The sequence below is a fragment of the Garra rufa genome, chromosome 12 (genome assembly GCF_049309525.1).
Source record: "Garra rufa chromosome 12, GarRuf1.0, whole genome shotgun sequence".
In the NCBI taxonomy this organism is placed as follows: domain Eukaryota; kingdom Metazoa; phylum Chordata; class Actinopteri; order Cypriniformes; family Cyprinidae; genus Garra; species Garra rufa.
Window position 1 is genome coordinate 44284989 of NC_133372.1, and position 21062 is coordinate 44306050.

At 36.3% G+C, this 21062-nt stretch overlaps 2 protein-coding genes across 4 annotated transcripts in view; both read left to right on the top strand.

The window, feature by feature from the left end:
* Positions 1–4870, top strand: part of rtf2 (replication termination factor 2) — a 30802-nt gene extending 25932 nt beyond the window's left edge. The window contains exons 8-9 of the mRNA XM_073851341.1: positions 846–908; positions 4294–4870. Of these exons, the coding sequence (XP_073707442.1) occupies positions 846–908; positions 4294–4493 (263 nt within the window). The 3' untranslated portion in view covers positions 4494–4870. The remainder of the gene's footprint in view (positions 1–845; positions 909–4293) is intronic.
* Positions 4871–5885: 1015 nt separating this feature from the next.
* tfap2c (transcription factor AP-2 gamma (activating enhancer binding protein 2 gamma)) lies at positions 5886–18179 on the top strand. 3 transcript variants are annotated; one of them, XM_073851340.1, is made up of 7 exons: positions 5886–6011; positions 10559–11011; positions 11095–11146; positions 13378–13600; positions 15418–15536; positions 16537–16678; positions 16892–18179. In XM_073851340.1, exons 1-7 carry the CDS (start codon positions 5982–5984, stop codon positions 17181–17183), a joined length of 1311 nt encoding a protein of 436 aa, XP_073707441.1. In that variant the 5' UTR covers positions 5886–5981; the 3' UTR covers positions 17184–18179. The 3 variants fall into 3 exon arrangements, with proteins under 3 accessions (XP_073707441.1, XP_073707439.1, XP_073707440.1); XM_073851338.1 differs by lacking the exon at positions 5886–6011 and adding an exon at positions 8911–9219; XM_073851339.1 differs by lacking the exon at positions 5886–6011 and adding an exon at positions 8911–9219 and having other exon boundaries at positions 11098–11146.
* Positions 18180–21062: the final 2883 nt, after the last annotated feature.

Here is a 21062-nt window from a genome sequence, read left to right on the forward strand (position 1 = left end):
AACTTAAACTCTTTAATTTGGCAACATTTAAATTTATTTTAACTTGATATACTAAAATAACTAAAACCAAAATAAAATTGAATAAAAACTGTATAGACATAAAAAAGTAGTAAAAGAAAAACACAACAAAACTAAAACCACAAAACAGAAAAAAATTAAATGAAAATAAAAATAATGTGTAAGTGTATGAGGGTAGATGATGCATCACATTTCTGTGAGCTTTTTTATGAATATTATTATGCAAGTGTAAACATAAACATACATTTGTATTTATTTATTTTATTTGTATTTTATTTATTTAATATGAGCTGCGAGTAAAAATTATTGAAATGTTGTGTAACAGTTTGAAGTTAGTTTCAGAGTATAACGTTTACAGCGGGATGTCACAAATATTTATTAATTTATTTAATAATATTTAAATATTAATTACGACATATTTAACATTAGCCATTCAAAAGCATCATGCATATTCTCAAAGTATTTATGTTTGAACTAGGGTTGTTTTACTTAACTAAAACTAAAATCATTTTAAAATCAACTCAAGTCAAACCTTTTTTATTTAGCAGTTTTATTTTAACTTTATGTACTAAAATAATTTAAACTGAAATAAAACAAAAATAATAATAAACTGTATAGACACATGAAGTAGAAAAAGAAATACCCAGAACTAAATAAAATTTAACAAATTAAAATGACAACAAAAATAAACACTGAATCAAAAGTGTAATAAAAACTAATGCTAATAGCTTTAATGTCTCAATGATACTAAAATAACTGGTTTAACTAGTAAAACAATTACAGTAAATAGTTAATGATGTTGTTTTCCTTTTCTCTCGTACTGGCAGGAAGCTGTGACACCGCAGAGACTAAATCTACGTCACTGAATGGAGAGGGCAGCAGTGATTCAGGTATCCCAGCATGCCAGAGTACAGAAAGGCTAGATTTAATGGAAATATGTGTGAATGTTTTTAAAATGACAGTCATATAATTGTTGGTTTTACAAATGTGAAGTCTGTAGATGCGACGTGTTTCATCATCATTTTACAGGAAAGCAAAGCAAACTCCTCTGGGTAATCTGATGCAATTTCAACTTCAAAAGAAATATGTCGCTACATTCATTCCCGAGCAACATGGTCAGGTCATATGAAACAGTAGTCATTGCATACTGATTCACACAGGATTTAAATAGTAGGCAATATGTACACTGTAAGCAGTTTATGGTAGAACACACCTATTATATTCATCTTGACAGTAGATGGCAGCAGAGGAAGTAAACTCATGTTGTGTTGTATAACTCTTTAACACAGGCTTTAATGTTTACAGTGAATGAAAGGTTTTCATTTAACTTAATTGACTTTTTGATGAAGTATATTACGTGTATTAAAATGATTACATACACTACTGTTCAAAAGTCTGGGGTTAGTCAATTTTTTAATGTGTGTAATAGTCTCTTATCACCAAGGCTGCATTTATTTGCTCAAAAATACAATAAAAACTAAAATTGTGAAATATTTTTAAAATTTAAAATAACAGCTTTCTGTATTAATATATTTTAAAATGTAATTTATTTCTGTGATCAAAGCTGCATTTTCAGCATCATAACTTTAGTCCTCAGTGTTCATGATCTTCGGAAATCATTCTAATATGCGGATTTGCTGCTCAAAAAAACATTTCTGAATATTATCAATATTGAAAGCTTTGCAGAAGTTTAGACTGATGTAGTTTTTGTGGAAGCAAAACCAATTTTATCAGGATTCTTTGATAAAGAACAGCATTTTTTTTAATTGAAATCTTTTATAACATTATACTTGTCTTTACTGTTACTTTTAATCAATTAAATGCATCCTTAAAAAATCCCCTCAAACTTTTGAATGTTAGTACATTTAAATAATAATAACAATAATAAACATTTAAGTACACATACAAATATGTAAGCATAAGTCCTCAATGACCCTCTCGATACTAATACAAATATCAGCATGAAAAATATAAATCAAAGCATATGTGACCCTGGACCACAAAACCAGTCTTAAGTCGCTGGGGTATATTTGTAGCAATAGCCAAAAATACATTGCATGGGTCAAAATTTTTGATTTTTCTTTTATGCCAAAAATCATTAAGAAATTAAGTAAAGTTCATGTTCCATGAAGATTTTTTGTAAAATTCCTACTGTAAACATATCAAAATGTAATTTTTGATTTGTAATATGCATTGTTAAGAACCTAATTTGGACAACTTTAAAGGTGATTTTCTCAGTCTTTTTGATTTTTTTGCATCCTCAGATTTCTGATTTCAAATAGATGTATCTCAGTCTAATATTGTCCTATCCTAACAAACAATACATCAATAGAAAGCTTATTTATTGAGCTTTCATATGATGTATAAATCTCAGTTTTGTCAAATTTAACCTTATGACTGGTTTTGTGGTCCAGGGTCACATATTACTAGCCATAAATTTGACAATGTTGTTGTCATCACAAGAATCTGTGCATGCCACCCGGGATATTACCAAGCAAATAATGTACCCTCACTATACAAATGAAGTGGTCATGTCATTTAGGGACGTGTCAGGCTTCTCGGTTGTCTTGTCCTCAAAAAGAGACAGCTCTTAAATCTGGCTGCCTGTATGTGCATGGTAGGTTTAGAGACTTTGAAATAAGAATATAATCGTGTGCAATGACATATTAAGAGGACAGTCATACAGAATTAAGAATAAGGGTCAAATGTAATCACATGTAACATCACATCCTGAATGATTAAAGGAATAGTTCAGTCAAAAATTAAAATTAGCTGAAAATGTGCTCACCTTCGGAACATCCAATATGTACACTCTTAAACATAAAGGTGCTTCACGATGCCATAGATGTCCTTTTTTGTCTAAATGGTTCCGTAAAGAACCTTTAACATCTAAAGAACCTTTCTGTTGCACAAAAGGTTCTTTGTGGCGAAAGAAGGGTCTTCAGATTTTAAAAAGGTAAGAAAGAGATGACCTTTGACTGAATCAAAAATGGTTCTTCTATGGAATTGCTTGAAGCACCTTTATTTTTAAGAGTGTTGATGAGTTTCTTCAGATTTGGAGAAATCAAATCACTTGCTCACCAGTGGATCCTCTGCAGTGAATGGGTGCCATCAGAATGAGAGTCCGAACAGCTGATTAAAAACATGGCAGTAGTCCTTAAGTAATCTGCACCACACCAGTTTACCAATTAACATCTTGAGAAGTAAAAAGCTGTGTGTTTATAAGAAACAAATGCATCATTAAGACATTTTTAACTTCAAACCATTGCCAAAATACCATAATGGTCCAACATAAATGATAACACTTCCTTTAGTAAAAAATAAAATAAAAAATACATCTCCTGTTTTTCTCACGTCAAAATTCATTGACATTATTTGGTTAGAACTTTTTTGGAATGCATTGCCTGGTAAACAGTGCTTGATCTGTGCATATTTTTCTCCTGATTCAGACCAAAGGACTTTTTTTTTTTTTAGTGGAAAAAGCAATACTATGGATGGAGTATTATTGCTGGAAGCAATAGTTTGAAGTAAAAAAAATTATGATAGATTTGTTTCTTACAAACTCCCAGCTTTTTGCTTCACAAGACATTAACTGATGGACTGGAGTGGTGTGGATTACTTGTGGATTATTGTGATGTTTTTATCAGCTGTTTGGACTCTCATTCTGACGGCACCCATTCACTGCAGAAAATCAAAGTCTGTTGAAGATAACTAAATTATTTTTTAGTTGAACTACACTGCAAAAAATGCTTATTTTACTTTAGATTTTTTTGTCTTGTTTCCAGCCAAAATATCTGAAAATTCTTAAATCGAGATGGATTTTCTAGATTAAAAGATACATTTTCTAGAATAAATAATAAATAATTTTCTAGACGAGTAAAAATTGTCTTGTTTTCAGAAAAAAAAAACCAAGCCAAAATTAAGTGATTTTTTGCTTAGAACAAGCAAAATAATCTGCCAATGGGGTAAGCAAAAAAAATCTTATTTCAAACAGAAAACAAGATTATTTTTCTTACCCCATTGGCAGATTATTTTGCTTGTTTCAAGCAAAAACACACTTAATTTTGACTTGTTTTTTTTTTTCTGAAAACAAGACAATTTTTACTCGTCTAGAAAATCCTTCTTGATTTAAGAATTTTTTGATATTTTGGCTGGAAACAGGACATCTAAGTAAAAAAATCTAAGTAAGGATGTTAAAGATCATGCCCGAGGAAAACTCATGCATCTGATAGTTCAGTCACTCAAGCTGTGGCATCTTGTGTTTTTTCCTCTCAGCTCCGGGACCGTCCACTTCCGGCGAGTGCTCTAAGATGTTAAAGGCCCCCGCAGGACTCCTCGCTGGCAGTAAGAGATCGATCCAGGACATGAGGGACAAATCTGAAACCTACAAGTCGCTCTTCACCTCCCACAGCTCTGCCAAGCGTACCAAAGACCAGTTGTCCAACTGGGTCACACACACGCCTTACCACTTTTAAGTGCGTTCTTCCTAGTGAAGCTCGCCCTCTAGTGGTCAGGGTTTGCAGGCGCACACTTCTGGCTGGTGGATTCATGCATTGTTTTTAGCTTATTTTTATTTACCTTTATAAGACCATCTTAGTTTGGTTGCATGCTTAAGCATTCATTTTCAGTAAACCCATCTTTGCTGAATCCATGTCTTGTTTAAAACCAATTTATTCAGGTTTAAACAGCTGTAATTGTATTGCAGTAAAAACAAATTTTCCTGAACCGCTGTTGTTATTATTGAGCGTTTCTCGTCACTCTATTACAGACATAACGTACTAGTTATAGCAGTTATCTATTGTACTTTTAAACGAGCATTATTTGTGCATAATAAAAGATCTAGGAGAAATCATCCGCTGTCACTGTGCATTTGTTAGTAATGATCCTCCTCAATACTGCTTTTGTCCACAGGATGGCAGTAGATGTCTACGAATAAGCGCTGCCCCAGTCAAACAGCATTAGATCTGATCCTAGTTGTCTGTTTCTGGACTTTGTGCAGTTTGACAATGTAATCGTTTATGTTCATCTGACAGGTGCATAAATAAAATCCAGACTCTACATTTTCAGGTATGTGTCTTAATTCCTGTGTGCGTGAGAAAGCTTGAGAAATAAATGCTTGGAATGTCAAACTTTGAATTGAATTGTATTACTCACGGTGGCAGAATTTTGTGCAGCATGTTCTGATGCATTAAAGGCCGAGGAAGCTCTTCCTTTTTAGGGATGATTATTTCACTTTAAAACTTGAAGAACGTTTGGCGTGTGAAATTAAATCTTTAAGACTTTGTTTAAAAGGTTTATGTCACTATACTGTAAAATGTCTTTATCAGTTTCAACTTAAAAACATAAGTTTACCAGCTGCCTTAAAATGTTAAGTTAAAGCAACTTAAGTAATTTCAACTCACAAGTTAAATCAACTAATTTATATTGTAATAAGTTAAAATGACTTGTAGTTTTAAGCTGATTTAACTTAAAATTTTAAGGCAGCTGCTGAACTTTTTAAGTTGAATCTGGTGAAAACCTTTTACAGTGTATCTTTCAAAAGTTCATCACTTAGTTTCCCACAGGAAACATGGAAATATCAGGTACTTTTGTATGCATCTTCCAATGCAAGTCATGCACTCACACGGATTTGAATATATCTTAATACAATCCCTTTCAAATTAAAAGCAACTAGAAAAGTCTAAATGTGTGTGAATTCTTTAGATCGTCTTGACATGTCTTGATTTTTAATTACTCTGGACGTTTCTTTAATTAAAGTGCCGTTGTGCAATAGTGTGTTGCTCCACAGGGCTAAAGCGATGACTAATCATCCTCATCGATTGGAATGCCGCGGCCCCCGTTCAGGTGTTTTCAGAGTCTGCGCATGCGCTCTGCGTGCCCTGCGCATCCAGGTGTATGAGCGGCGGGAGCCAGTGTGATGCGAACATTCGCTGCTTCACAGCGGGACTGAACAGCTAAAGCAGATGTCGCTGCTGGAGAGGCTGGACTGGCGGGTATGTTTCCATTCAATACTTATTGCTATGATTATTTCAACATATGTATAATTTGCCAGTAACCGATTTAGCATTGGTTGTATACATTTTGTTCAATTTGTTTAAATTCGTATAAACTGGTGCCTGAACTTTTGCTTGCGTTTGCAGAATGTACAGCCTAAAGGAAGCAGGATAATAACAACAACAACAGCTATTATCAGAAATAATAATAACAAAATGATAAGAAATAATTACCAAATTACAGAGCTTTTGTTTCTTCGGGTGTGAAACGTAACACATATCTGAACGTTTAACAATAGATCTTAGCAGTTTTATTAGATTTCATGAATTTAGCAGACGCCTTTATGAAGGGAAAAAAAAACTTGATCAGATTTACTGTATGAGAAGAGAATTGTTAGACCTGTTTTAACACTCAATAATTTAACCAATTAGAAATGAGCTACAGAAATCATACGTAAGCACCACGTGAGATCATAAGATCCCTGTATAAAAAAATAAAGCATTTACAGGATTGATATGAATTGTTGAATAAACAAAAACATTTGAATTGTTGTAATACATTTTGACAAACCCTGCATCTGATTTAGCAGATTCTCTTTTTAATTAAATAGTTAAATATTAAATATTACTATTTAATTTGCACCTAAATGAAAAAGCTCACAATTTATTATCTGTTCAGACGATGATGGTTCCAGTGTTTTTGTGTTGGCTACACATTTGTTTAGATTTTATAATACACGTAAACACATTTAAACAATTAGCCTGTTAGTGTATTATGTAACTCATGCAGTTTGTAAAATGTTCGTACGTTTTTCTTAATTAAATTGCTTAAAATGAAACGTGACCTTCGTTAATAAGATGATGTTTAACAATAATTCTGAAGTCAGTTTAACTAATTTGATTTCTCCTTTTCACCGCTTTTTTCCTCTTAAAGTTACAACCCGCATTACTGTTTGGTGATAACAACAGCGTTTTTTATTGTTGCCATTTATTTATAAAGTTTAAGCTTGTTTGTAAATTGCACATTTCTTTTTTATAAATTTGTAGAAGATAAATTTGAAATATATATATATATATATATATATATATATATATATATATATATATATATATATATATATATAAGTATGAGGAAAAAAAAACACTGAGCTAGACTTTAGGCCTTCAAATCAAAAAGGGTTACAAATGATCTGCGGTTTTCAGTCACACAAATAAAACAAAACAAAACACAGTATTGTTACGTGTGATTTAAAAAATAATTAAACACAGTTTGATATCTATATTAGATTTTAACTAAATATTTTTCATTCTTTATAGGCCTTTTTGTTTCAGCGCATCGTGGCCTGTATGATCAGGATATTGTTCACTTGAAATGCGCGTAAATTATTTTTTCATTTTTTTAACAAGAGCAAATAATCCGTCAAAATACTACCATTTTTTACTAAATGATTCATCATTTTTAAGACAAATTAATCTAATAAATTATTGCATCTATATACTTATTTGCTGATTTCGTTCACGCTATAAATTTTGACCTGAAATAAAACACGCACTGTAAATGACAGTCACTGTTTACAATTAAAACGGATATGAAATCATGTTGATGATTTATTAAAATAAATTGCACTGATTCCGTTTTGCACAAATCGCTCAAAATGAAACTGCTACACAGTCTCCAGGTTAGGCCTATTAAGTAAATAATAATTATTGTGTTACGACAATTGCCATTCATGCGTCGTATTATTGCCTAGAGTGGCTGTTTTGCTTGCGATTTCAGCAGGTTACATAAGCAGATATTTCTCCCTCGGGGTTACAGTAGAGTCTGCATGTGTTAAAATATCTGACAGTAACTTCATTCAGATTGCAAAGCAATCAAACCCGCTCGTGTGCTTCATTTATCACAGTCCAGCTCGAGCCGCAGGCACTTTGACCCACAAATACATTTATTTCACCTGCATTAACAGACAAGCGAGACTAAACCAGGATTAAGTCTTCCTTTCGTTTTATTTTTTCTTGCTGGATTTTCAAATCTCTACTTCTGATTTTCCACTTTAAAATATTTTGCATGCATTATGATTATTATTATATTTTGCTATATATTTATATTGTATTTTTAAATTGTTTATATTAGAAACTAGATAAGCAAAAACGTCTCAAAATACACAATTATATAAAAACATACAGTTGATCTGTAAAGTCTAAAATTATTAGTGAAAACGTTTGTACTTTGCATTTTTTCCTACTGAAAAAATGATTCATTGGTAAGTGGTTGCAGTCAATTTATTTTAGCTAAATTTAAATAAACATATTTTGTTGACTAACTTTGAACATTTTTTTTACTTAGATGCAGCTAAAATAAATTGATTGCAACCACTTACCTTAAAAAAAAATTAGTAAATTCTATGAACCATTTTTCCAGTGTAATTTAGGCTAATGCATGTATTTTCATTGCGAAATATATAATCAGCCGAAAAACTGAGTGGAAAATATGACAAGTATCTTTTCGTTTGTCCAATTTTTGCACTCCAGCTAACATCCATCTATCTATCTTTTTATGTACTGCCGTTCTGTCTATCGTTTTATCGTTGCATCTCTTTACCATTCAGTCGAATTATTATAATTAAGTAAATAACATTTAATTTGAATTAAAACTGCACATAACATGCTTTGTTTGTAGAGTTTGTTTCAGTAAATGGCAAAACATCGCAACTTTTCGTCCAGGATTAATTTGCCCTCTGAACAGACGGACAGTTCAGCGATTGGTCCGTCGTTCTGGCAGTGGCCAATCAGCAGCGGGTTCTTCTTTTTGACGTAGCCAGCGCGCAGTAGGTCACCGCCCACCTCAGGCTCATGCAAATATAGTAGTGAGAGTCCAAAGAGAATCAGTGAGTCGAGACTGAGCCGCTCTGTTGTCCGTCAGAGGGAGTCGAGTGCTTCTGTTCGACGTGTCTGTTTGGACCGGAACCCTCGAAATCGTTTCGCGCAATAAGTTTGTGTCGCCAGCTGCATGAGTTTCTCTTCATTCATCCTCCTCCTTTAACACTGAGTTGATGCTTCACTTCTGCGCGGCGCGCTCCGGACTCTCTGGATTTTATTCTAGAACGCAAACAAACATCAGCACAGATACGCACATCTGAGATCCACGCGCGTCAAAGACAAAATGTTGTGGAAATTAGCAGATAACGTGAAGTATGAGGATGACTGCGAGGTAAGAGGAAGAAGCGAACCGAAGCGCGCTTTTTCATGTGCGCACATCTGTCTGAACAGCAGATTTGATGGAGAATTAAACACATACGTTGTCTGTTTATAATTTAAAATATGGAAATTCGGCATTGTTCTATTTCCAAATAATATGCAAAGTAAGTTCTGCGAAGTTAACTAGATACGCTTTCTTCATTGGGTTTCGTTCTTATTGTAAGAAATATGCCTGAAAGCAATTTAATTTGATTTTTTTTAATGAGATGTTTTGAATTTGATCTTGCGCAAATAAACAAAACTATAACTGACGACCAAATTAAATTCGTTTAAATAATAGATGGGAAAAATAGTATGCATTTAGTATAGCCTAGTACTTTCATAAGAATTTACTAAAACATGTGTTGTATAAATTTTAATGTTCCACCGTTAATAACAACAACAACAACAATAATAAAGTAGCTTAATATAAAAACACTAATAGTAATAAATGTATTAATACAGTTTAATTCTAGACACAATTATTGCACATAGTTTTAATTTTCACACAGCGTAGTTTGGATCTTTACAATGTAATTTTGAAAAAGCTAAAAGCTGAATTTCCTTTTTGTTTTTAGCGCAATTTTCTCCACTAGCGTAAACACGATTGTTTCACATATCGGTTTTCAGTATGAATATGAGTGAAAACGCTCAAGTGTAATTCATGTGGTCTCCATTAAGCTGTCTAGAAATGGCCCGTCGCTCATTGTCATTCATGTGTCTCTGGTGACAGTAACTATCCAAGCAACTTTGCTAGACAATAGGTGTCATGAATGCACACTATACAGTCCACTCAAGAGCTGAACACCGCTCCAAAAGACGAGCAGTTGATGTTGAATTAGAAAGAGAACAAATGACTTTGTAAAAATGTTTGGTTTGGTAACCTTACATATGCGTTGCATGTGATAACATCTAAATGAACAGGACAAATGCATTCGACGTGCATAAGATTTAAATGAGCAAATGGCATTTAAAGGTTTAGTTGGGTAGAAATAGATCTTTAAGCAAACAACTGAATTCTAAAGTTTTTGAGCATGCATTTAATTTTGCGTGATAAACTAAAGAACATGCCAAGTTTAGTTTTTAATTTGCATAAAAATGTTTATGGTTGCAGGATTTATCTATCAGTCAGAATTGTGCAATGGTGAGGGCAAAAAAGCAGGATTTTTCTATTTAGATTTGAAAAATATCAAATAATATTTGGTTATCAATTTTTTTTTTCAGATGCTTTTTCTTCAAAGTTATTCATGTGATTAGAAAGGGTCAAAAAGCTATCTTTGTGTGGTTTTAATGTGATGCACTTTCTATTTCAGCAGGAAAGACATGATGTTAGCAGCAATGGAAACCCCCGTTTACCTCACATTCCCGCGGTGAGCCAGCACCTCTACAGCCCACCACCGTCCCTCTCGCACACCGCCAGTTCGGACTTCCAACCGCCGTACTTCCCTCCCCCTTACCAGCCTCTACCGTACACCCAACCTAGTGACCCGTACGGTCATCTGGGCGACCCGTTTAGTCTTAACTCACTACACCAGTCTGCAGCATCTAATCAGCAGCAGTCATGGCCCGGACGGCAAGGTCAAGAGGCCCTCGGGAGCCACGGCCGGGGCGGACTCGGCAGTCCCATTCTGGGCCTGGAAGGGGGCTCGTCCGGGATGCGGCGGGATTTTAGGAGACCGGATCTGCTTCCTCCACACGTCCATGGAATCGATTCCATAGGGGATAACATCGGTTTGCACGATATGCACGGATTGGATGATGTTCAGGTGAGTTGATGTGATTAATGATTTTATAATTATTTATTTGGTATTAAGTGGATATTGATGCATTTCCTGGTTATTTCTTGCAGCAGGAAGGCGATCACAGTATTGTAATTCCTGATCATACAGTCATCAAAAAAGGTTGGTTGCATTTTTATTTTCTAGCACAAGTTTTTCTTTGGGTTCAAATTCATATGGGAATGACGTGAATATTAGTATTGTAATTTTACATTAAAAAAGCTTACTCTTTCAGTTTTACAGTGCAATAGTATTATTTAAATATATTTATTTAATGTATTTAAAAATAACCACAATAAAATCATAATTACTATTACTTGGTAAATAAGAGTAATATGGTAAAATGGCCTTTAAAAGTGTGAGTGGAAAGAGATCTTTTTCTATATATATATAATTTAGACACGCACTTTTTGCATTAAATGTTCCTGTGGAGTGACAAACGAAAGTACAAAAATGCCATGTGCTCTTTCAAATAGTATAAGCTCAATATGTATAATAATTATGAAATGTAAACATCACAAAATGCATTTTAAAACAATTTGATATGAAGTTTAGCGTTTTAGGACTGAAAAGTCTCCTGAAAGTCTCAAGTCTCAAATAAGATTTCTTTCAAGTTGAATCATTTGCAATGCCATATGTGTTAGTAAATGAATATCGATCCAAATCTTCAGAAGGGATTGATCCGCTTAAGCCATGTGAAAGACAAAAATCCTGCACCTTCGCTGTTTATGTGGAAAAAACAGTCATGCTCCAGATTTCGGCTTGTCCGAGCCAACGGTTTAGGTGGGCGGAGTTGAGGTGGTGCTGGTTCATACATATATCGCTAATCCTTTTGGTCATGTGGTCCATTTAACTAATCTGGCATTGATCCGCAGAGCATTCTGCCACTCTTTCAGCATGAATGGAAAGCCAAAGAAAGGATTCCTCTCAAAATGGCAGACTAGCCAAAGTTGTAGATGTTGGGCAATCCTTAAAATGGTGTGTTTGCTCAGAGAGAGGAGGCCTAGGCCTGCTTTTTAGTCTTTTGAAACGGCACTGTCAGAAACGCAATTCTGCCCGAGTACACACACACAAACACGCACAAGAAGACAAGAATCAACTGTAGTTGGGGTGTGGCTGCTTTTAAACATGCATGGGTATTTTGTTCAGTCATATGCTGTGACACGAAATCGTCTTAAATAAGCAAAACCCGAAAGACAGTTTTGAACGTCTGTTTGTTTTGTGCCATCACTAGCTGCTGAAATGAATGGTTGGTATCAGTGGTTCTCGACAGGTTTTGCTTTAGGACCCTTCGGGTCGTTACATCATCCCAATTCAGGGCTAAAACTCTGTAGCATGCAAAAGTAAACAAGAATGTCTTTTTACGTTTGAATGACAATGTTTGTATAAAACAATTGAGAAAATTTCTTTTACTTTACTTTGTTTAGTTTTGTTCATGGGTTTTGAAGTTGAATGCATGCATTTTGACGTTGTTTCATTTGATTAGTTTCTACCATGTTACAAATGCATGGGTTTACTGATGTTTCCAACAAAAAACAACTATTTTTCCAATATTTTATTATAACTATGCATGATCATATAGTTGCATTTTATAACAAGTATATGTCAGGACAGGTTTGAAACCCACCAATTGAGAACAACTGATTCATTCCAAAAGCATGTGAAGTTTTGAATTCATGTTTTGATCTTCTTGCTTTCGAGTTTTGAGTCACACAGCAAAAAATCAATTTCAGCATCTCTATTTCTTTTCATTTGGTGGTATTTACTATTTCCTGCAGTATATTTAGATGTGTTCGTTTGCAGCGTCTGTATTATGTTGTGGTCAAGAGATGATTGACAGATTCTGGCATGTATTTTCTCAGTCAGTAATTTCGATTTTCTTTCGAGTCACCAAAGTGACTTGCTGAATTAATGTCCATGCCAATATTTTAGTCAACATGATTATAGCATGGATGACTGCTCTGTCTCATTCTGGTTCATATCAAAATTTCTGTCACATGTTTGGCTTGAATTTATTCTGTCTTCATCTATACCATCCCAGATTCCACTTTGCAAATACGCAAATAATATTCACTCTGTTTCTAAACAAAATCTGAATAGTAATGGAATATCGTATGCTGGTGAAAGTAAACTGTGTGCTTTTCCCTAACACTCAGTTTAATTTGTTTCTTGTTAAAATAATAGTATGCAATCGAAATCAAAATTTTTTTTTAATATGAGCTCAAACAATTCTCATTAAATTCTCTCACGACTAAACGATCTGAGCTGTTATACACAAATATTTTAAAGCTCTGTAGTTGTAATATATGTCATTAGAGTTGTTTGGTTGACAAAAAAATTTTTCTCATCTCCAGGTCCGGTGTCTCTACCTAAGGGAAGTCCGTTTGGGATTCCCTTTCAGAAAGAGCCGCTGTTGGGAATGGTGTCAAATCCCACTGAGGTCTTCTGTTCAGTACCCGGTCGACTCTCTCTTCTCAGCTCCACTTCCAAGTACAAAGTAACTGTGGCTGAAGTTCAGAGACGCTTGTCCCCACCAGAGTGTCTAAACGCTTCCTTGCTCGGAGGAGTATTACGCAGGTGAGCAGTTACTGCCCATTCATAGTTAAAACTGTATTAATATGGCAATTTAAATGCATAAAAAAAAGTTCACAGTTAAAAAAAAATGTAATTTCGAAATAACAGAAGAAATAACAGGAAACACATTGAACTAAATGCAAAATTCTGACTGTGTAATGGTGTTTTCTTCTATTGTACTCCTATAATCTTTTTTTTTTCTATTTACAACTTTTTTTTTTTTTTTTTACTATTACTACATTTGCATGTAAGACTTGAGCAAATGAAAATGATTTAATGAATGTCATGAAACCAGCCAACAGTATTACCAGTTCATAATGGGATATAGTTTTCATAACAATTTTCATTATCATAATGAACAAACATAATGTGAAATTAAATACAAATGAACATAAAATATTTATATATTATGAAGTCTAAAAGTTCATTTTAATTTAAGCAGATTTTAATAAAAAATATTTTACTGCAATCCATTAAAATCATATCTGTACAAGTGAAGAAATTTAATAAGAATCATTACTGAGAATAACAAGACTGGTAAAACCCTCAAAACTATAAATTGATTAGTAAACATGCTTAATTGTCATGAAAAAGGCAAAAAATCTGAATGGTCTTGGAAAAAAGTGTAATTTCTTATTTTCGTCTCCTGATTTTCGATTGAAATGCAACTTGGATATGTTTTTTGAGATTCCTCTATGCATTTACCAATCAGTGGAAACAAAGAGTTAAATCTGTGTGTTTTTATCAATATACACTCTTAAAAATAAAGGTGCTTCACGATGCCATAGAATTTTTTTTTTTGTCCATGTGGTTCCATAAAGGACCTTTAACATCTGAAGAACCTTTCTGTTTCACTAAAGGTTCTTTGTGGGAGAAAGAAGGTTCTTCAGATTATAAAAAGGTAGAAAGAGATGGTTCTTTAAAGCACCGTTGACTAAATGGCTCTTTGCGGAACCAAAAATGGTTCTTCTAAGGCATCACTGTGAAGAACCTTTTAAAGCACCTTTATTTTATGTATGCAGGTTGATGTTTGGTACCATCAAGCTCCATTGTGTGTGTATTGATGAGACAATGCTGATTTTAATTTAATTTGACCCTTTGACCCATTTGCCAGCATGTACAATGTTGAGGGGAATGATGTCACCAAACATACAATCTAATCTCATTGCCCCTTATTACTGGGAATATTTTTCTATTCCCATGTGTCTGATGCAAACGCACTGATATTCGTTAAGTAGGTCATATAGCACAAGCGTTGGGAGGGGGAGGTGTCTGACGGAAAAAGGGGGCACTTACTCATGCCTCCTGCTAACAATCCCTTACCCCACATGTGAAGGGTGATGCCAGGCCACAACTCTAGTCATGCATATCACCGAGGCCCAAACAGCAAGTGGGGATTTTGTCCGCGCTTGTATGCGTTTTAAACACTTGAGCTGTGACATCATTTTATTTCATGAGTCTGTTTATCCATGTGAATCTGGGCCCAAAACCTCTTTCCATATTGGCGTCGAAGTCGTAGAACACAAACAAAACAAATAAAACCCATGTGTTTCACCTGCAATAATTAAGCCTTCGCTAAGCTCTGCTCTCCTGGTTACTGCAGCCTGCTTAGAACATGCTGTTGGTATTAATTGGAGATTTCAGTAAAAAGTGCATTTTGCTTAAAGATTTGGAGGAGTGGAAAAACGCTGTGTATCTGCTTTTGGGTTTTCTAGGAACAGTACAAAAGCTCGTCTGATAATGTGACAGATGACTAACCTAGTGTTGGCAGGTTTAGCAAAAGGTCACTAATGAAACTCACTGTTAATTTTATTATAAAGGGCAAAGTCAAAGAACGGCGGCCGATCCTTGAGGGAGAAACTGGATAAAATTGGGCTGAACTTGCCGGCGGGTCGCAGAAAGGCTGCTAACGTCACCTTACTAACAGCTCTGGTTGAAGGTAAGCACCTTATTTCAGTCAAATTTTCACTATTGTTACTGTAAAGTCAGCCACATGGCATATTTTTAGCATGAATGTTAAGAACATTAAAAGTGGATGTTAAAAGCTGGAACACACAACATGATATTCCCCTGATTTGCAGTCTGAACAAGTCAGTGGTAGATGCGGAAAACCTGAATTGATGGAAAATCAGATGCATATGACGAAGTCTTGTAGTCTTAAATTGCACTAAATCCATCTAAATTAGTTTAAAGCAACAACATAGTAGGGTTAATCAATCATCACTGTGCTAAAAGTTTTGGCTTGATTTTATATTTTTTAAGGTTTGTATGTAGTAGCTTGTTATCAGGTTGCTTTAAAGTCTAGCATTTACATTTCAGAGGAGCCTCTAGACAACTAGTAGTAGTTCAATACAAAGCCTAAAGACTTTGGGTCGTATTTGTTAGCTCTACTCATGTATTGGTCCACCTTTTTGCATATGTATAGCTAACCAATGAGTCAGAGAGACATTAGCGCAAAGATCACGAGTTAACTAGCACCAAGAGCTATGCAGAATACTTTTAGCTTTCTGTTTTAATGTCACCATTCTCACCACTAATGGGAGCATGGGTCTGAAGCAGGAACATGACTAGAAGGCGTAGTTATTTACAGACCTTCAAAGCTGAATTAGGGCTTGTTATCACATGTTCGCTAGCCAAGAGGAGAGACTGACCTTAAAGACGACGACTGTGAATAATGTGCTAGTCTATCAATAAGAGCCTGTTGGGTCTAGGGGACCATTAGACGCCTTCAGCTACAAAAGGCTCATTAAAGACACGCAGTGTGACCACCGCCGTCCGCACAAAAGAGAGTCTATTCATGCGAATTCATCTTAGCTCAGAGAGGAAACGATTCGTTCCGTGATGCAGTTTTGAGTCACTTCCAAAGCGATGGATCCGACGGTGACTCATCAGTCATATGCTGCGTGAGTCAACTGATTCTCATCTGATCCTGTCTGCAGGTGAGGCCGTACACCTGGCGAGAGATTTTGGGTATGTCTGTGAGACAGAGTTTCCCGCTAAGGCCATCGCGGAGTACCTCGGCCGACCGCACGTGGAGCGCAATGAGATCAACTCTCGCAAAACCATGCTCTTGGCAGCCAAGTGAGTAACCATCCCTTTTCACATAAATCCCAACTCTTGAAGCATTAAGGTTAGGGTGGCCAAGCCCATTTTGATGGAGCCATTAAGCAGTCATCAGTCTGGAAACGAGTCCCCCTGCTTCTGAGAGTGTCTCCACCTGTGAGAAAGCAGAACAGGCTTTCTGAAATCTCTGCTTGATGGTTTAATACTTTAACTGGTCATCTAATCTTTCAGGCAAATCTGTAAGGAGTTCACCGACTTGCTGACTCAGGACCGCTCTCCTCTGGGAAACTCTAGGCCGGCTCCCATTCTCGAACCGGGGATTCAAAGCTGCCTGACTCACTTCAGCCTCATCACCCACGGCTTCGGCTCTCCGGCCATCTGCGCGGCCATGACCTCGCTGCAAAACTACCTCAACGAGGCGCTCAAGCAGGTGGACAAAATGTACATGAGCTCGACCGGAGACTCCTCACAGGCCTCCTCTGACGGCTCCAAAATCGACAAGATGGACAAACACAGAAAGTGAGGCCGAGGTCGAACTCGACCGGACCCTTTTGAACGCAATAACCGTTTTTGTAGCGGAATTACGTTTTTACCATCAGATCTGACTCTTCGTCGTCGCCGTAGTTGTCGATTCTGTTTCCGTTCCGCTTTGTTTTTCCCCACGTCAAGATTAAGCTCAAAACTCGAAGCCCTCTTGGTTCACGTCTCGGTCTTCCAGCACTTTCTCCTCCACAAAGACGCAAACACATTTCAAAGCTTAGCCTTAGTCGAGACAGTTCTGCATCGGGCGCCGCCGATTCAGACGGTCATCGGGAAGTTGTCTCTCAGAGGGGAACTGCAAAGAGGAAGTTGTTGAGTTTCCCAAAGACACCATTTCAAGAGTTGATGTGGATTTTAAACCGTTTTTCTTTCGCTACCGATCTGGGAGGAGGAAGTTTGGTTTCTCCCCGTCCTCCTCCTTGGTGCTGACCTCCTAATGGACTTACCAAGGATGTGATTAAGTTTGAGACATTATAACTTCGCTTGACTTCATTGGACGCAGTGTTATTGCTCTTCTCTTTGTGGGAGTGTTGTTGGCATGAGTGACTGTTTTGTGTGCGTGGATGTACCCTTCTAAACGAGAAACGCTCAAGATGTATTTGGCCTAAATTTCCACTGAGAACAATTAAAAAGACCTTTGATTAAGTGAACACGATCAAATCAAATATCATGCGGTTGGGTGTGTGTGCATGTTCAGTTTCGTATCTTCTTGATGCCTTCACGTCAGACTAGAAGTTAAATGTTCCACTTGTCTTTCCCCAAATGTAAATATTTTCTAATTTATGTTGTAATTTAATGGGATTTGTAAATATTGGTACTATTATGGTGTTTGGTTCCACTTTTTAAAAAGATGTGTTAAGCTTTTATAAGGGGGTTTGTTTTTTTTATCATATAGTGGTTAGGCTACGGGATCGATATTCTTTATAGAAATGTGTACTATTGGTTTAAAGCTGTAGGAATAAAAACTCAACACTCTTGATTTGCGTTTGCCAAGACTCCCCGTTTATGACGTCGAGCTGTACACTTCACTACACGCGTGCCCCGCCACTGAGGCATGTCGAAAACACGGCCTATTCATGTGTATAAAGATTCCTTTTTAAAATAAATGTCAGCAATGCTCACAGCAAGAGTAGTGGTCGTCTTTGCACTAAAGCGGGTCAAACGAAGGCCTTCCTCGGAAACGAAGAGTGGGACTTCACCCTACCGAACACCTGTCTTGTACCTGGATTACTCTTCAAATGTTTGTGCTCGAAAAACAGTCAGTTCCCCTCTTTTCATAACCATGCTTATTTGGCAAATTGGCGTGACAGCACAACAGTAATGCTTGTGAAGTTTCCGCATGGCTCTTTTCATATTTAAATGCTCTACTGTGAAACTCGCCGTGCGGTTTCAGATGAAGTGACGGGACTGTTGAGAAGAGATAAACAACAAGCCGTGAGAGAATATTGACCCAATGCTTTTCCTTTTTATTTACTATCCTGCTTTATTATTAATGCACCATGTGGTCGGTTGCGAAACGGTTTATTCATAGCCTTTTGTTTGTAAAGTTAGCTGTTCAAACCTCAAGATTCGAACGGCTGATACACCGGTACACAGATGCAACTATCGTATCTCTTTATCAAAACTATCCCCTATCTTGTCTCGTTCTCACAGCAAACGCTCCCAATTTCTCGTATGCAGTGAAATCGCAGGTGTGTGTGTGTGTGTGTGTGTGTGTGTGAGCAAGTGTGCGTGTTTGTCTCCGTTGAGTGCCTGACTCATGCAACTGAACTGACAGTAGAGCAAGTGTGAGCTTCTCCCTCAGAACCTGTCGGACCAGATGTGTGGCTTTGCCGCGCGCCCACAGTCGGCTGTAACCGCCTGCACTTACTCGGATTCTTTTCCTGCACACGGCTGTAAGTTGAGACACGGCAACTTTGATGGACTTGCTTTGATGGTCGGCTCTAGGTGTTGGTGGTAGAACTTCCTCTTGTACCTGAAAGGTGTTGATCTGTGTGAAATGCGGATGCAGAAAGACACACACCCACATCAACACGCACTCCGAACGTCCCGTGATGATAAACGTACGTGGAAGTGCTGCAAAAGCCTTGCATCTCTTTAAGAAGCTTTGTTCTGAGGATGCATCGTGCTTGTTTACACTGGCTGCAGGCCAACTCTGAAAATGGCAACTGATATAATTAAAAACATACAGAGAAAAACATGAGGCTCTGATACAGCTCTGTTTAATAATTACATTATTTGGCTTCATATTAAGCAGATTTCTACATATCCGGGACGAGTCTTTATTACTTCAGGGTTTGTTCAAATCACCAACCACTAATCACCCCAAAATGAAATGTTTTTCATCATTTACTCACCTATTTGTTGTTCCAAAGGTCACTCTTAAAAATAAAGGTTCTTTTAAAGGAATTAATGGTTCTATGAAGAACCTTGAACATCCATGGAACCTTTCAAATGCAGAAAAGGTTCTTTATAGTTAAATAAGATTCTTTAGATTTTTATAATGTTCTTCAAAATGGTTCTTTAGAGAAGGAACCAAAAATGTTCAGTAAAAGGTTCTTCTAAAATGGAACCTTTATTTTTAAGTGTTTGAATTTCTTTCCTCTGTAAAAAAAATGAAATAAAACAAAAAACAAATCAGATTTTTTTTTCTATGGATAGTTAATGGGCTCCAATGTTGTTTGCACCCCATTGCATGAGCAAAAACACTTGTAATGTTCAATTTCTTCAAATTTTGTGTGTTCGATGAAGAAATTAGGTCATTCAGAGTTTTGTTTTAATATTAAATTTTCATAAACATGTAAACATTTACACCAGTGCTTAATCTAAGTCTAGATTTATGTCTTTTAACAGCAATATTTCATATTACTTATCAGATCAATACCTGAATAAAACAGCTTATATGCATGAAATTTAATTAGCCACAGGCATTGGGCCTTTCTAGGAAGCTATGTTGCAATGCTATTGCTATGAATCGCAGATATCCTTATTACGATGAGCAAAGCTTATTTGTTTAATGGCAAATCTGAATTTATTGCAACCCTTGAATAGTCCACAATATTGGAAAACACTATGCTTCTGGATGACTACAAACCGCAAAGCTTTTTTTATATGCTCCTAAAGAAAACAAATCAATTCTCGAACTAAAGCTCAAGCACATAAATGTTGACTTGCTAATGCTACATTTGTTGTCTGTGCTTGAATAAACTCCTTGCATTGTATTTTTTTGTGTTTAAATTGGCACTGCCGCTCGCTGTCATGCTTTTATTTCTTGAATCCCGAGGCTATTTATATATTTCTGAGAATCTCTCCTGGATGAAACCACAATATTAGCTTACTTAGTTTTGTAACACATTTCCATTTTTGCATGCATCTCTAGAAGTGTGACGGTCTGGTTTGCGTTAGCAGTCATTAGCAGTGACACTGATGGAAATAGAAACTCCAAACCGCTGTAACCGCTCTTTAAGACACTCGCTTTAAATGGGGTTTGTAATTCCAGCGCCTGGATGTTTTCACGTACTCATTCAGAAAGATGTTTCCGAATAAGCTCTTGTGTTCAGAACATTAGCAGCACATGTTCGACTTGGATGTCGTCGTACAGATGGCTTCCGAGAGCCAAGCCGAGGGGTTTCTTGCTGGTATGAGGAGGCCAAATAATGGGAACATAAAAGTCGTTGGAGGGAGGGATGTGTGTGCTTTGAACGGTGGGCAGGAGCAACAAAGAATTCCTGCAGAAAATGCCGGGAATGAATTTAAATTACAGGCAAGGAGGAATTTTTCTGCATGTTCGGGTGGAGCAGAAGCTTCCAGGAAGGAAATGCAGACATTGATGGGGGTCGCTCTCAAAGAACAGTCCTGTTTG

What these genes read in the sequence shown, in the direction of transcription:
- tfap2c (XM_073851338.1), top strand. Translation starts at nt 9,172, where the DNA reads ATGTTGTGGAAATTAGCAGATAACGTGAAGTATGAGGATGACTGCGAG. An exon ending in AGTATGAGGATGACTGCGAG is followed by an intron (nt 9,220 to 10,558) that starts GTAAGAGGAAGA and finishes TTTCTATTTCAG; the next exon opens with CAGGAAAGACATGATGTTAG. An exon ending in ACTAACAGCTCTGGTTGAAG is followed by an intron (nt 15,537 to 16,536) that starts GTAAGCACCTTA and finishes TCCTGTCTGCAG; the next exon opens with GTGAGGCCGTACACCTGGCG.